This window comes from Cucurbita moschata, unplaced genomic scaffold (genome assembly GCF_002738365.1).
Source record: "Cucurbita moschata cultivar Rifu unplaced genomic scaffold, Cmos_1.0 Cmo_Scf00002, whole genome shotgun sequence".
NCBI classification, from domain to species: domain Eukaryota; kingdom Viridiplantae; phylum Streptophyta; class Magnoliopsida; order Cucurbitales; family Cucurbitaceae; genus Cucurbita; species Cucurbita moschata.
In genome coordinates this window covers 3,482,359-3,499,036 of record NW_019268518.1, presented here as the reverse complement: position 1 = coordinate 3,499,036, position 16,678 = coordinate 3,482,359, and the positions used below count along the sequence as shown (strand labels likewise).

Sequence of the window (16,678 nt, the reverse complement as noted above, 5' to 3'; positions counted from 1 at the left end):
TTGTTTGTGGATTTTTCATCTTGAATTCTTGTTTTCATGCTGTGAAAAGAAGAATTTTAGTGTTCTGAATTTGTGTTCTGTTGCAAACTTGCAACGATTTGTACTGTGTTTGATAACTTCCACTCATTATTAGCAATAGCTCAGATTATTTTCAGTGTGATATGAGCAATAAAGTAGTGCATCTAGAGTATAAACTTTCCGGGGATGTTCTTGTTTTGAACGTTGAAACTTGAAGCATGAACATGATATTTTGCTCTCATTCCGAATTATTTGCTATGGTTATAGATCGTACAACAATGCATTCATTCGGTCTAAATGAATACAAAGAACACGAGAAAGAAAATGCTCACACTTGATCTTGTTAGAAATCACCACTCGCTACAATCGTATGATATCGTCCAGACTTTATACAAGTGGAGATGTATGGTGAGCTTCCTGAGGCCTGTAAAGCCCTCAAACAGTCTTCCCTTAACTGAAGGTTTTGGAGCCGTTGACTACATGATGGGAATCACGACTCTCTACAATAGTATGATATTGTCCACTTCGATTATTAGCTCTCATGGCTTTGCTTTGGGCTTCCCCAAAAGGCCTCATACCAATGAAGATAGTATTATTTGATTATAAACTCATGATCATTCCCTAAATTAGCCAATGTGGGACTCCTTCCAATCGTCCCCAACGGATCTAGATTAATAAAATAACAGGAGAAAGAAAATACCCGAAGTAATATTGACTAAGAGTTGATATTATAATATAAGAAGTAATATTGACTAAAGATTTATATTGATGACTTCAGGTATGTACACTATGGGAGAATAGAGGTACATTATAATAAATCATAAATATCTTTTTACTCGAGAGAGGTATTTACGCTCCAACTACTTGAAAGGCACTCATTACCGGAGAGAGGTGGAGACAATGACCATGTAAATAATGTAGAAGTTTGCATATTTTTTAAACATGAAAAGTAAAATCATGGTGACTTAAGCGTTTGAAAAGATAAGGGTATCAAGTTTCGAAGTATTTTTATAAAAACGTAGCGTTTTCGGTTGTCGAAATGAGCCATTGTTGGTGTGAGGGTCAGCTGAGCTTTACTGAGAAGCCGTAATATGTGCAGAGTTGCAGTGAAGTTTGAAGAAGACCCCTAGTCGTCTCTTCTTTTCACAATCAAACAAATCGGCCCTTCCAAGTTTGGTCAACCATAGAAATTAGGTTTAAATAATCTACGAACAACTAACACGAGTATAATTCAGTAACTGACTTGTTGTTTTTAGGTAGGTTTTAAAAAACGAAGGCGCCCCTTATAAATTAACTCACCATTTAGATGAATTTTGAATCAAATTATCTTTTTATCTATTTTGATTAACCATGATAGCTAACGTTTTGAATTTGAGATCATAATTAGAGATATCTATTTAAGCAACTTATGACAAGGACTCCACGTTTATACGAGGAATATGGTAGCAATTGAAAGATTTCTCCCCAATATCTAAACGGGTCTACAACAAAAACTATATTATCATTCCTCATTGCCATCCCCACCTCGATCACTGCCCCACTTGTTTTTTTAAATGGTAGAATTGAGTGAAAATGGAAATTGAAATAAGAGATAGAAACGAAGTATATAGGAAAGACTTCTCGTTCGGGACTTACTTTTTAGACATGAAATAAGAGACAGAAACAACGTAGATAAAGAAGATTTCTCGTTTCCGACTTGCCTTTTAGACATATCTAACTATAATTTAGGTATCACGGAAGATCGAAAAACCAAAGTGAAAGAAGTACACAAATCATTTATTGTAAACAGAGATTTTCTTAGTCCATCAAGCGAGCTGAAAGTAGCATCAACGGTCGTTGGCGGGAGGATGATAGCCACCCTTCCATGGGAAATCATAGACTGCTGGCTTTGCTCTCAGCGCAGCCTTCTCAACAGTTGTATACTCCATGCTCAGCTTGCCTGCAAACATATGCCCAAAATTAATTACACAGCCCATGACATGCCTTTAATCAAGAACAACAAGAACTACTTACGAATATGAGGCTTCTGAAACGAAGCACTGATATCCGCCGCTGAGACGGTAAAGGCGACCAAAAGCAGTGCCAAGAAGAAAGGCAACGCCATTGATATCTTGTGTGAACCCATTATGGTTGCTGCGAGGCTCTCACAGCTATCCCACCACCCTTCTAATTTATACCCAATTTTCAAACCCTTTTCTGGATTTTACGGTCAAAACGAATCTATCACTCCGCCTGGCCTCATTTGTATCTTTCATGCCTGTCTTCCACTTTCTTCGTTTTCCCACGTAATCTTTCAATCAACTTGCCTATATGAGTGTGATTAGCGTCGGGGTCATGCTTCTCCGAGGCGTGTTGTCTATGGTCGCATATCGAATGTCCTTGTGATGTCCCACATTATTTGAAGAGGAGAACAAAACACCATTTATAAGAGTGTCGAAACTTTCGCCTACCAAACTCATTTTAAAACCTTGAGCAGAAGCCCAAAGAGAACAATATTTGCTAGCGATGGATCTAGGTCATTACAGTTCCAATTATGCTTGTTCAGAACGTGTTGTCCATGATCGCATAGTTTTTACTATTTCATGTTGTGTCAATAGAGAACATATGACTGTTCACCAAAATCATGTCCATACCCAAGTCTAAAAGGGTAGATACAACTAGTTAGTCAATTATTTATATCCTGAGTTATATGTTATTTAAGCTATGATGTTTCTTTCTTTACTTATAGACCTATAACGTTGCTTTCTCCAATTCTTTCAAATTGTTTTCAACCTCACGTTTTTTAAAAATATTTTTCGTAAACATGATTCAAGCATATACGTCGACGTTGTCCGTAAAATTTGAATTTCTCACAGCTGACTTGTTTGCTAGTTAGAATAAATGCTCTACAATCACTGTATCGCTGCCATAAGAGTGGGATTGTGACACTTAGTAGCTAAAGATTTGTTCGATAAGTTCCTTGTCTTTTGTTTCGTTCATGTTTCTCTTATTACATCCAACAGTGTAAAACGGTTGATATATTTATATTGGTCTTACCCAATAATTTTTCCCTTTTTACAATAGGGTTTTCCTTTTTTTACGACACAACCAAAACTTAAAAATATACCGAGATTAAATAAATAGTTTGAATTAAAATATACATTAAATAAATACTCAAAATTCTATTCCCCAAACTTATAATTGAGCATTAATATCTTTCTTCATTGAAATTTAAACCATTTTTTAATTCTTGGAATTAAATTTTTCTTCCCTAAAATACGTTATATAATTATTAGTTTACACATAATTTTTTTTTACATTTTGAAATTTATTATTTATCTTTTAATTTATTAAAAACATGTGGGAATACTTATTGTTATCAGTTTTTTTTTTTAATATTTGTGATAAAATTGAAATTAGTTACATAAATTTGAACCCAATTATTTTTTTTTTTTTGGAAAGGATCAATTATTTGCATTTTTTTTTTATAAAAAAAAATCATTAAATTAGAGAATTTTTTTAAAACCTTTTTCTTAATTTCCACAAAAAAGTCAAGTTCCACCAACCCCAAATTGGCTCCTTTACGTTGACTTGTAAGTCTTCCACCTCTCTCTCTCTCTCTCTCTATATATATACATATATATATATTTAAATGACCATACGTCCTTCCAAATATATTTGATATATTTGTTTTATTGAGAGATCTCTTCCATGAACGAATTTATGTTCGATTCTTTTCCTCGGTTGCATACCCATTTTTGTGCAAAATTAACCTTTATTGGACCAAGCAATAGAGAGCTGTTGAAGCCCCGATATCTTCGTGAATTCTTCTCCTTTCAATGTCATAAAGTTCATGACATCCTTTGATCGAAGATTGATGGATTGTGGACGAAGAATTTAGAATTTTCCTCAAATCCATACAAAATAGATTCAATAAGTGTTTCTTTGATTACATGCCACTTTTTATTATTTTATTTATTATTCTTCTAAAAATCTAATTTTTTAAAATAAAATTACGATGGTCGGACATTTTTGCCTTATTAAGTACTTAAAATTCCTTCTCCGTCAGGAATTAAAAATTAGAAAAATGACATTTTTGCTTACTTTTTTTCTTCCCATCGTGGATGCTTTGCATGGCCCATTGACATGCCCATTTCCCTAAGCAAATACTTTTGAATCTTTCCTGTTGATGTTTTCGGTAGCTCCGTCATGAACACCACCGTCTTCGGCACCATAAACCGCGGTAGCTTCTCTCTACAATGCTCAATAATTTCTTTCTCGGTCGGTTTTTGAGCCAATCCCTCTCTTAAGCTAACAAACGCACACGGCGTCTCCCCCCAAAACTCATCCGGTCGAGCCACCACCGCTGCCTCATTCACGGATGGATTCATATACAAAACCGATTCCACCTCAACGCTACTCAAATTCTCTCCGCCACTTATAATCACATCCTTCAACCGATCCTTAATCTCTAAATATCCATCAGGATGCATCACTCCAACATCTCCGGAAAAGAACCACCCCTCGTCAGTCATCGACTTCGTCGTCGCATCTCGATCTTTCAAATACCCAAGCATGATCGACCCACCTCTTAGAACAATCTCTCCAATCGAAACTCCATCTCGTTTCACACTCTCTCCCGTCTTTTGATCCACCACATCAACCGCCGTCATCGCCACCGTCCTCACCCCCTGCCTCGACTTAAGCCGCGCCCTCTCTGTCGTCGATAGCTGGTTCCACTCCGCCTTCCACGAGCAGAAAACAACCGGCCCAGCTGTCTCTGTCAGTCCGTATCCATGAGTCACATCAAACCCTAACGACTCTGTACGGAGCAAAACCTCAGAAGGTGGCGGCGCTCCACAAGTGAGAATCTTTACCGGCCAATCAAACGGTCGATTAGTTGGAGAGTTAGTTAACATGTTCAGCACCACCGGAGCTCCACATAAGTGTGTCACGTGATGGCGGCGAATTAGGGTATAAATCAACGCCGCATCGAACTTTCTAACGCATATATTTGTGCCGCCGACAGCCGCCATGCCCCATGTTAAACTCCACCCATTACCATGAAACATCGGCAATGTCCATAAATAAACCGATTGCTTTGTAACTTCCCATTCAAGAAGCACATCAAGAGTTATTATAAAAATTCCTCTATGACATTGAACCACTCCCTTCGGCGAGGAAGTCGTTCCGGACGTGTAATTAAGAACGATCGGATCCCATTCGCTCACCGGCCGAATCCATCGGAAATCGGAATCCCCTTTCCGAATCATTTCCTCATACGAATCGACAAAATCGTTGTCAATCATAATACAAGACGATGATGATTCCTCCGCTGCAGCGTCGTCGGCAATGAGGACGAGCATTGGACGTTTTGTCTCCGGTGGGAACAACGCCAAGGCATCTTGGATTAGGGCACAAAAGGCTTGATCGACGAATATGAGTTTTGATTCGCTATGGCTGAGGAGGATGGAGATGGTTCGAGCGTCGAGACGGGTGTTGATAGTGTTGAGGATGGCGCCGGCCATCGGAACAGCAAAGTGGAGTTCGTACATGGGGGGAGTGTTGGGAGAGATGACCGAGACGATGTGGCCTCGTTGGATGCCGATGGATGAGAGGGACGAGGCGAGTTGAAGGCATCGACGGTGGGTGTCCGACCAAGTATAGGTGGTGTCGCCATAGATGATTGACGGAGAGTCGCCGTAGATGGTAGCGGCTCTCTCGAGGAAACCGAGGGGAGTGAGGGGAGAGGAATTAGCAGGTCTTGGCTTCAAATCTTGGGTGGAAATGGATTTGGAGGATATTACGAAATGCTTGCTCGCCTGTATTTAAAAATTTGAAGTTTTAGATTAATATCATACTTAAAAAAATAACATTAATATCTTTAATCTTACCTTCTTTGAAATGTTGGTAAATATCAGATACGTCGATCTTTTAGCTTCATGGATAGGTACTAACGTTGATCGTCTAAAGTTAGAATTGTAGTCGTTACACACCAAAGCTGAATCCTGCAGATGAAGAGAAAGAAGATGACTTGAAAGTCGGTAGCTTTATATTCGATATCAAATCAAAATTTCTTACCGTTAAGTCTTTAAAGGTTAACTTTACGGGACGCCACCGAAACCAAGTGCTGCACATGGTTGCTAAATGTTCTTGATATCAATGGTTGAGCTAGGCTGAAGAGCTTCAACAAATGTTTCAATTTATATATGGTTAATTTATCACTCATTTATTGAAAATAGATGTTATTAAATTTTATATTTAAGTTCTTGGCAGATTCATATTTTTAAGATTTGTTTCGTTTCTTGTGAAGATGAAAAATATTGATGTGACAAGTTAATGGAAATTAATTAACATTTATATCATTATTAATAGAAAAACTGTGAATATGAAAAATTATTGATGTGACAAGTTAATGGAAATTAATTAACATTTATATCATTATTAATAGAAAAACTAATTACATTAAATATGGTTTGAATTAAAATAAGTTAATTGAATTAATTTAATCAGTTATCAATAGAAATTAATTAATTTAGGGGAAGGGAATTTTTTTTGGTCTTTCAAATTGAAGTTTAATTTTTAGTTAATTTTTTAATTTTCAAAACTAAAATTTAATATCGAATTTATGGTACTGAGTTGTAACAACAGATAGAGACTGAGTAACAACCGATAGAGACCGATAGAGGGTTTTAAAACGACGATACATAACAACCGATAGAGACCACGAAACAACCGATAGAGACTAATAGAGGGTTTTAAAACGCGTATGCTAAGAAGAGGTTTCCACACCCTTATAACTGACGTGGGATATCACAATTCACTCATTCAGAAAATAGATTTCATTCTAATTATATAAAGAAAAGTTTAGAACTTTATTCAAATGTTATTCTTATGATCCCATAAAATTCCATAAATATTTTGATTTAATAAAATCTTTATGATAATTTAAGAAATTATAATATTTAACTAATTTTCTTAAAACCTATGGATTAAATACTATTGTTATATATTTTAATTTGAGTCTCATCTTCGATAAATCTTATAATTAAATTTGATGTTAATATTTTTAAGAAATTGATTATAATTAATAATAATTTTCATATAAGAATAGACATAATGTGAATATTGTTATAAAATTATAAAATAGACATAATGTGGCCTCCGTTAATTTATGTACGCATCTTTTACTTGGGTATCACATACCCATAAGCTTCCATATTGGATCATCCTTGAATCACATCTTACTGGGAGAGGTACTGCTTTAATTCTATTTGCAATGACTCTATTCTCTAAAAACAAGGTCGCCAATGCATACATGACATAACTGTTACGTGTAGAAACATTCACTTCAAATATTTCATAAACAATGTCATGGATTTAAACGTTCATGGTAAAATATTTATAAAAAAAATAGCAGAAAATCAATAACTTGAAGTTTAAATAAAATAAGGTCGTAATCTAACTTAAGGGCTATAAATAACATGAATGCATCTACCATAACTTAAGTCCCATTGTGAGCATCGTTATTCGTGCAGATGTGTCTTACCTTTACTTGAAAAATAAGAAATACTCATAAAGTAACCCTACTATTGGGTCAGAAAATGCAATCATGTTTGGGGCTTATCATTTTCGTAGAAAACGTTTTCATGGCTTTGAACTCTGCTTTCAAGTCTAGGCTAAAACTAGATGTGTAATATTTCTCTACACATGACCCACCTACGTGCACACGGTCCCCATTAGAAGGTTGTATATGTACCCCTTGGGGTTGTTCTTCAACTAGCACACACTCATACTGCAAGAGCCATGGAGGGAAAAAAGTTCGAATAATATCATGACACACATAGATATTGTAATGTACAGGTCCGTGCTCATCATAACGAGAAATTATCCTGATACACTTGACATACAAAAATGCATGAGGTCCCCTAAGCTTAAAATCATGGTGTAAGTTTATGACGCAAGTCAAACCTCTATTCATTAATAACATAATGTCTAGTGAATCATGCATACATAATTTCTAACAAATCGTCCATACTTAACATAGCTTACATGGTATGACATGGTGTATAGAGGTTAGGTTATCATTATCCTAAAATGGCTCCACAACATAGCACAATAACGTTATAGCATAGCTTATAAACTTGACATAGCATAACATAGTATAACATGACATAGCATAACATAACAATCATAATTATGACATGTGCTGTGGGTCACGAGAAACGTGTCATCATATATCATATAATTTGTCCAACCATACCAATAGTAGAGTCACTTACTTGGGTGACCTAAGCCAAAATCGCTAATTTAACCTTAGTGCTGGTCTAGAACGGAACTAATTAATGTATTCTCAATAAAAATTTAAAATTTTGAATCTCCCACATGTTTGGAAGTTTATTGGTTAACTTTATTTATTACAACAGGAAGAGGAGAGTATGTCTCCACTTATTAATAACATTTATTATTAATGTGAGGATATTTAATTAATTCTTTTTAGAACTCCTCTTTGTAGGGTCCATTGACATAGCCATTTCCCTAAGTAAATACTTTTGGATCTTTCCGGTCGATGTTTTTGGTAGCTCCGTCATGAACACCACCGTCTTCGGCACCATAAATCGCGGCAGCTTCCTTTTGCAAAACTCAATAATCTCCTCCTCTGTTGGCTTCTGAGTCAATCCCTCTCTCAAGCTTACAAAAGCACACGGCGTCTCCCCCCAAAACTCATCCGGTCGTGCCACCACCGCCGCCTCATTCACGGATGGATTCGTATACAAAATCGATTCCACCTCAACGCTGCTCAAATTCTCTCCGCCGCTTATAATCACATCCTTTGATCGGTCCTTAATCTCCAAATACCCATCAGGATGCATCACTCCGACATCTCCGGTAAAGAACCACCCCTCCTCGGTCATCGACTTCACCGTCGCTTCTAAATCTTTAAAATACCCAAGCATCAGCGACCCAACTCTCAAAACAATCTCTCCGATCGATACTCCATCTCTTGCCACACTCTTCCCAGTCTCTAAATCCACCACATTCACTGCCGGAGTCGCCACCGTCCTCACCCCCTGCCGCGACTTAAGCCGCGCCCTCTCCACCGCCGGTAGTTGGTTCCACTCTGCCTTCCATGAGCAACAAACAACAGTCCCCCCTGTTTCTGTCAGGCCATATCCATGAGTAACATCGAACCCCAATGATTCAATACGTAACAGAATTGTCGCAGGCACCGGAGCTCCGGCAGTGAGAATCTTGACTGGCCAATCAAGTGGTCGGATGTTTGGAGAGTTTGTTAACATATTCAACACCACCGGAGCTCCACATAAGTGTGTCACGTGATGGCGGCGAATTAGGGAATAAACCAATGCCGAATCGAATTTTCTTATACATATATTTGTGCCGCCTACGGCGGCGATTCCCCAACTGAAACTCCACCCATTGGCATGAAACATCGGTAATGTCCATAAATAAACCGATTGCTTTGGAACTCCCCATTCCAGAAGCATATCCAGAGTTACTATAAAACTTCCTCTGTGACAGTGAACCACTCCCTTCGGCGAGGAAGTGGTTCCAGAGGTGTAATTAAGAACGATTGGATCCCATTCGCTCGCCGGCCGAATCCACTGGAACTCTGAATCCCCTTTCCGAATCATTTCCTCATACGAACCCACAAAATTTCCTTCAATCAAAACAGAGGACGATGATTCCTCTGCTACAGCGTCGTCGGCAATGAGAACGAGCATTGGACGGTTTATCTCCGGCGGGAACAAGTCCAAGGAATTATGGATTAGATTACAAAAGGCCTGATCGACAAATATGAGTTTTGATTCGCTATGGCAGAGCAGGATGGAGATGGTTCGAGCATCCAAACGGGTATTGATAGTGTTGAGAATGGCGCCGGTCATCGGAACGGCGAAGTGGAGTTCGTACATGGGGGGGGTGTTGGGAGAGATGACGGAGACGACGTGGCCTCTCTGGATGCCGATGGATGAGAGGGAAGAGGCGAGTTGAAGGCATCGACGGTGGGTGTGGGACCAGGTGTAGGTGGTGTGGCCGTAGATGATGGACGCAGAGTCGCCGTAGATGGTGGCGGCTCTCTCAAGGAAGCCGAGGGGAGTGAGGGGGGAGGAATTGGCAGGTCTTGGCTTCAACTCTTCCATGGAAATGGATATGGTTAAAGCTCTTTAATGGTTGCTCTGTTTTTGTCTCAAATATGAGAATTCCGTTGTAACTTATAAATTGGAAACTTACCAATTATAAACATAGCTACTAAATACATAGATCTATCACACATGAAAATAATAATATAATAATAGTATTATTATTATTATGATTATTATTAAGAGTAGTAGACTTTATAGTTATTATTATATATTATTATTATTCATGGTTTAAGTTTTTTTTTTTTTTTGAAAACGTAACTCAAATGTAGACCTAAGTATAAGAATAATTTCATTGATATGATTTCACTCCTTGCCATTATTGATTGATATGATCTCTTTGATTAATTGCAAGTTGATATATGTTAAATTAATATTATACATTATTCCATCAATAATTAAGTAATTTACTAAATTAATTAATTTAAGATAAAGTAGTATTGTCCATTTTGGCCGGTTACGCATTATCGTCAACTTCACAGTTCCCCTCTCTAACGTTTTTGCTGACATACCACCTAGTGTCTAACCCCTTGAGGGCACAACATTTTCACTAGAATACCGCCCAGTCTCTACCCTGGGGACACAACGTTCTCGCTTGCGTACCACCTAGTGTCTACCGCCCTTTATGACACAACGTCCTTCCTAACATACCGCCTGGTGCCTGATATTGATGGGCATGAGAACTATGACTTTCATTTGATAAATAAGGAGAATTTTAAAAGTGAAGGATATTTTTAATTTTTTTTTTAAATTTAAGGATATTTTTAAAATAAAATATTAACCGTATGTTCATTTAAAATTATATTTTATTAATTTAAAGATATTTTTTTTACATCTTTTTGAAAATTTAAGGATATTTTTAGTATTTTTTTTAATTTAAATATATTATTAAAACTTTAATTAATCTTAGACACAAAATTTAAGAATATTTTTTAAATTTAGGTCGTATTAAGAATATTTTTTTATTAATTTAGGTTGGCAACCTAAATTAATATGTTTAGTTAGACCCGTACAACCTGATCAGTTTAATCCAACCATCTAATTGGAACCAATTAGATTGGCTTGGTTATTGAACCAATTCAATCGGACCGTACAAATATTTATTATGAATTTTCGGCTCAATTTTGAGAATGGTAAAGGAAGATAATAAACTACTATTGCGCGTTTTGTTCACGATTCATAGCTTATTTGAATAGGTTTTTTTAGCTTCACTCCACGAGTGAATATGAAAGAGAAATGTTTGCTCTAACTTAGACTAGGGATTGATACGTTTGGCTTAATTCCTTAATAAAGCCTATGCATTATGGTGAATTGGAATGAACCAAATAATGGAACAATTTCTTAGGTTTTAGTTGAATTATGAATGAAATCAGCAAAGTATGGGTAATTGAGAGACAATTCGTTGCGATATTATTTAAGATAATTGTAATATTATTTAAGTCTAACGTGTATGGGTAATTGAGAGACAAGTCGTTATGATAGGTTATGTAAGATTACATAATAAAGCTTAAGAGAGACACTTGTAATCTATTTGTTTCAGTAGGCCAGGATATGTGCGGGGACTAATATGAGGTCACCAACTACACCATAGTAGTGAACTTGTCTAGATACGAGCAATGGTCCGCATGAGCGTCATAGTTGGTAGGCACGGGGTTGCTCCCCTCTTGATTATTATTATTTTCCTACAAACTAACTCTAGAATTGAACTATCTAGATTGTTAATGTTGTATATGTATCGAAGATGGTAGCTACAAAGTCATGCCCTGAGTGATATGAATTCACATGCGAAGTTACTCCTTACATGTATATGATATGATTCTACTAGGGTCATGCTCTACATGATAATATATGTTGTGATTCTACTATGCTTGTGCTCGGTTCGTGCTCTACATGAGACGAGAATACATATGGGGTCACTCCCTTTATGTACAAGTTTCTACTAGGATCGTGCCTTAACGATATGAACACCTGTGTGAGGTTATTTCTTACCTGTATATAAGATTATCTTCTAGGATTGTACCCTACCTGATAGGGTCGCTCCCTACATGTATATGAGATGGTCTACTAGGATCCTATCCAATGCAATAAGAATTTCGAATGACGGGGTTACTCTCCCATGATTAAGATTATATGAATAAGATTCAAAGTTAAAAGAACTTTGAGGTTGCACTGCACTGTTTAATGGAAGATCATTAAATGTCGATTTATTTATTAGCACGTTTGATTAGTTTCAGCCAAGATAAACTCACAAGTTAAATTAGATCAAAAGTATTTGTTAGGACCCAATTTTTGAGACGTCCACAAATGCAAAGAAAAGAATAAAAAAAAAAGTAAAATAAAACAAACAATTAAAAATGCAGAAAATACGGTAAAATTTTATACGATTTAAATCCATAAAATACCATGGACAAAACCAAAATCAGAATGAACAAGAATACAAAATAGGTATTGTTTTAATTATTTAGAAGCATGAAACACATGCCAAAACCAAAAGAATACAAATGATAAATCAAAAGAAAGGAATACAAATTAACACTGATACCTTGGGTCACCACTCCTATTTGGCGATTCAGTTCCGAATACCTACTCACTTCTACCGATACTTGAAAAAGAAAAGAAAAGGGGACGAGTATAAAAAATACTCAATAACCAGTCTACCTTTGCCTAAATTTTGTGTAATTACTTTTTAGCTGAGTAAATATTAGTGAGATTTCTAAATACTCCCCCATAATAATCGGATAGTACTATTCACACAGTACAAGATAAGATCTACTAAGATAATTAGACAGGTTAATGACAATTAGCTATGTTTGTTTAAATTAAACATTTTAAAACAATAAATCAACTAAAATAACCACTAATAACATTGTTTAATAATGTATGAACAACTCGATTTTTAGTGATTTCTTCACAAACGACTCAGTTTAGGCCCTATTGACATGGCCATTTCCTTCGACACATACTTCTTGATCTTTCTGGTCCATGATTTTGGTGTTGAAGAGACACTAATAGATACATGTGTTGAATGGTCACTTGTTCATGTATAGATACATGTATAAGGACATGTATGAATAATGTAGGTTCATTATTAAAGAGATGCATGACTTTTGGATAATGAATGGTAATGGACACAATGTGAATATTATTAATTTTGATGTTAATATTTTTAAGAAATTGATTATAATTAATAATAATTTTCGTATAAGAATAGCTGTGAATATTGTTATAAAATTATAAAATAGACATAATTTGGCCTCCGTTAATTTATGTACGCATCTTTTACTTTGGTATCACATACCCATAAGCTTCTACATCGGATCATCCCCGAATCACATCTTACTAGGAGAGGTACTGCTCTGATTCCATTTGCAATCAGGATGCATCACTCCTAACCATCTTGGCATTTATTTCCATCCGTGTTGAAACTTGCTTGCACTCTAACATGTTGAACTTCTGAAGCATATCTCTTGTATACTTTTGTTGGCAGAGAAACAGTCCTTCATCTGTGCGATCAACTTCTAGGCCTAAGAAGTGTTTAAGCTCTCCTAGCTCTTTCATCTGAAAGCGTACTAATAAATTTTCTTTTGTTTGATAAATTTCTCTTTCGTCGTCCCTGGTGATAATCAAATCGTCCACGTAGACCAACACAATTGTCAAATTTCCTTCTCTTTCTTTGATGAATAGGCTTGAGTCTGCATGCGCAACTGAATAACCACTTTGGGTAAGAAATTTAGCAATCTTACCATTCCAAGCTCTCGGTGCTTGCTTCAGTCCATAAAGAGCTTTTCTAAACTTGCATACATAATTAGGATTAGCTGCACTCTCAAATCCCTTTGGTTGGTTCATATAAATCTCCCTGTCTAACTCTCCTTGCAAGAAGACATTCTTCACATCCATTTGCCACAGTTTCCAATCTTTACTTGCTGTGAGTGCTAGCAGGACTCGTACGGTAGTAATCTTTGTCACTGGACTGAATGTTTCATCATAGTCTAGTCCATATTGTTGAGAAAATCCTCGAGCCACAAGTTGAGCCTTGTATCTCTCGATTAACCCATCGGGTCGACGCTTTATTTTGTAGACCCACTTGCAAGAGATAGGTTTGACATCTCCTAGTCTTGACACTAGTTCCCAAGTTTGATTCTGCTCCAGGGCTAAAATTTCTTCCTCCATAGCTTTCGGCCAAACCGAGTTTTGTGATGCTTCTTCATATGTCTCTGGTTCGTAAACTCTATTTTCTACGATAGCTGCATTTGCAAATTTAGGATGTGGCCTTCGGATTCTACTTGATTGCCTAAGTTGTTGATGTGTCGTTTCATCTTTATCAGATTCGCTTGATTGAGTCACCTCTTGCTTGTCAATATCAATGTCACTTGGATCTTCAGGTGCATCAACATTTGATTGAATTTGTGTAGTTTGCTCCCCCATCTTCTGTTGTAGAGTTTCTTCGATGTTTGAATCTGGTAAGACTTTCTTCTCCGAGGACCACCATGAGGATGCTTCATCGAAAACTACATCTCTTGATGTATAGTATTTTCCACTTGTTGGATCACAGCACCTCCATCCTTTTCTTTGATTGTCGTATCCAACAAATACACACTTGACTGCTTTCTTGTCAAACTTGCTACGGAGATGGTTAGGCACAAATACATAGCAAACACACCCAAATACTCGGAAGTAATTAACGGTAGGTTTCATATCCCATAGTATCTCAAATGGTGAGACGAATCCTAGCTTTGGTTGAGGAAGCTTGTTGATCACATGGGCAGCAGTTCGTATAGCTTCAGCCCAAAATCTTCCTGGAACATTTGTTGCGTGTAACATGCTTCGACAGATTTTTTATTGCGTGTAACATGCTTCGACAGATTTCTGCAAGGTGTCGATTCTTTCTTTCTACTGCACCATTTTGTTGTGGCGTGTTGGCACATGTAAACTGATGTCGTATCCCACACTCGTGTAAATATTGATCGAACTCATCTGATGTGTATTCTCCACCATTGTCTGAACGTAGGCAACGAATCTTCACTCCTACTTCTTCTTCTGCCATCATCTTGAATTCTTGAAACTTTGTGAACGTGTCAGACTTTTCGTTCATAAAGAAAATCCACACATATCTTGAGTAGTCGTCAATAAACGTCACCATATACCGCATTCCGCTGATCGATGCTTGTTTGACAGGGCTGAACAAATCAGAGTGAATTAACTCTAATGGTTTCTTTGCTTTGAAACTTGACTCTTTGTATGGTAATTGATGAGCTTTACCATATTGACATCCAGCGCAGACAACGTCTGTTTTGACTTCAAGTTGAGGTAGACCTTTGAGCATGGATTTCTCCATAATCAGCTTCAACTTATGGTAGCTAATATGTCCCAATCTTGCATGCCATAGATCTGTCGTCTCATTCTTTCGAGTCTTGTCAACATAGGCAGACTCTGCAGATAGGACGTAGACAGACTCCACTCTTCGTCCTTCTATTGTCGGCTTTTCTATTATCTTAACATCTTAATAAACTTTTACATCTTCTGGCCCAAACAAGACGTAGCTTCCTGATGTTGTTAGTTGTGACACCGACAACAAGTTCTTCTTTATACCCGGTACATGATAAACATTATGTAGCGACACTGTATCAGACTTATTGTCAAGCATGATTGTCGTATTGCCGATTTGAGCAATTGATAACTGTGTGTTATTTGCTGTGCGTACCATACGACTTCCTTTCTACTCTTTCTTGTCTTGCAATTTTCTCTGATCGCCAGTCATGTGGTTTGAACATCCTGAATCAATGATCCAGTCATTCTCATAATTGATATGGTCTTCCATTGTCACCATGACTGCTAGCTCGTCTTCTTCTATCGGACATAGTACCTCTGCATCCCATTCATCCTCTATCTTCTTTTTGGATATTGCCACATTGTTTTCAAAGGACTTTTTCCTGGATCAACAATCTCTAGACATGTGGCCATTTTTCCCGCAATTATAGCAAATACCACCAAATCTCGTTCTTTGAAAACTCTTGTTGTCGTTCTTCTGAGCTCTCTCAGGTTGTGCAATCCCTTGGTGGCTTCTTCTTTTGTCACCATTGTATCCACGTTTGGTAGACGGCCTATTATTGCTCCGACTTTCACTCGTGTAGAGTGCTTCTTCTTCACCCTTCAATGTGAAGCCTCCCATTTGTTCAGCCATGGCTTCTTGGCTGGCTAACAATTTTCGAACTCTACAAGTGATGGTTGAGTGGGCCATCCTTGTATAGCAATAATGAAGCTTCGATATTTCAATCGCAATCCGTGGATTATAATCCTCTTCATTCGAGATTCTACAATGAGGGACTTTGAGTCTAGTTCAGTAATCTCCCGACAGATCGATTTAACCTTGTGGAAGTACTAAGCAATCGTCATGTCACGTTGTGTAATTGACAACAACTCATTCTCCAGAAGTTGTAGCCTCGTATCGTTCTTCTTTGAGAACAACATCAAGAACGTGTCCCATGCTTCTTTCGGTGTCTTGTCATCCCAAATATGTTCTA

The 16,678-nt window shown here is 37.1% G+C and overlaps 2 protein-coding genes across 2 annotated transcripts; both read right to left on the bottom strand.

Annotated features, from left to right (window-relative positions):
* Positions 1 to 3,962: 3,962 nt before the first annotated feature.
* LOC111430182 (probable acyl-activating enzyme 5, peroxisomal) lies at positions 3,963 to 6,175 on the bottom strand. The gene is made up of 3 exons (XM_023066348.1): positions 6,079 to 6,175; positions 5,892 to 6,005; positions 3,963 to 5,819 (listed from the first exon to the last, which is right to left on the bottom strand). Exons 1-3 carry the CDS (start codon positions 6,133 to 6,135, stop codon positions 4,098 to 4,100), a joined length of 1,893 nt encoding a protein of 630 aa, XP_022922116.1. The 5' UTR covers positions 6,136 to 6,175; the 3' UTR covers positions 3,963 to 4,097.
* A 2,270-nt stretch (positions 6,176 to 8,445) lies between these two features.
* On the bottom strand, positions 8,446 to 10,203 carry LOC111430192 (probable acyl-activating enzyme 5, peroxisomal). Its single transcript, XM_023066360.1, has one exon. The coding sequence runs from the start codon at positions 10,155 to 10,157 to the stop codon at positions 8,484 to 8,486; it is 1,674 nt and encodes a 557-aa protein (XP_022922128.1). The 5' UTR covers positions 10,158 to 10,203; the 3' UTR covers positions 8,446 to 8,483.
* Between the last annotated feature and the right edge of the window lie 6,475 nt (positions 10,204 to 16,678).

Coding starts and splice junctions, on each gene's coding strand:
- LOC111430182 (XM_023066348.1), bottom strand. CDS start 6,135: ATGTGCAGCACTTGGTTTCGGTGGCGTCCCGTAAAGTTAACCTTTAAA. Junction 6,006..6,078: donor TAACCTTTAAAGACTTAACG/GTAAGAAATTTT, acceptor CTTCATCTGCAG/GATTCAGCTTTGGTGTGTAA. Junction 5,820..5,891: donor TTACCAACATTTCAAAGAAG/GTAAGATTAAAG, acceptor TTTTAAATACAG/GCGAGCAAGCATTTCGTAAT.
- LOC111430192 (XM_023066360.1), bottom strand. CDS start 10,157: ATGGAAGAGTTGAAGCCAAGACCTGCCAATTCCTCCCCCCTCACTCCC.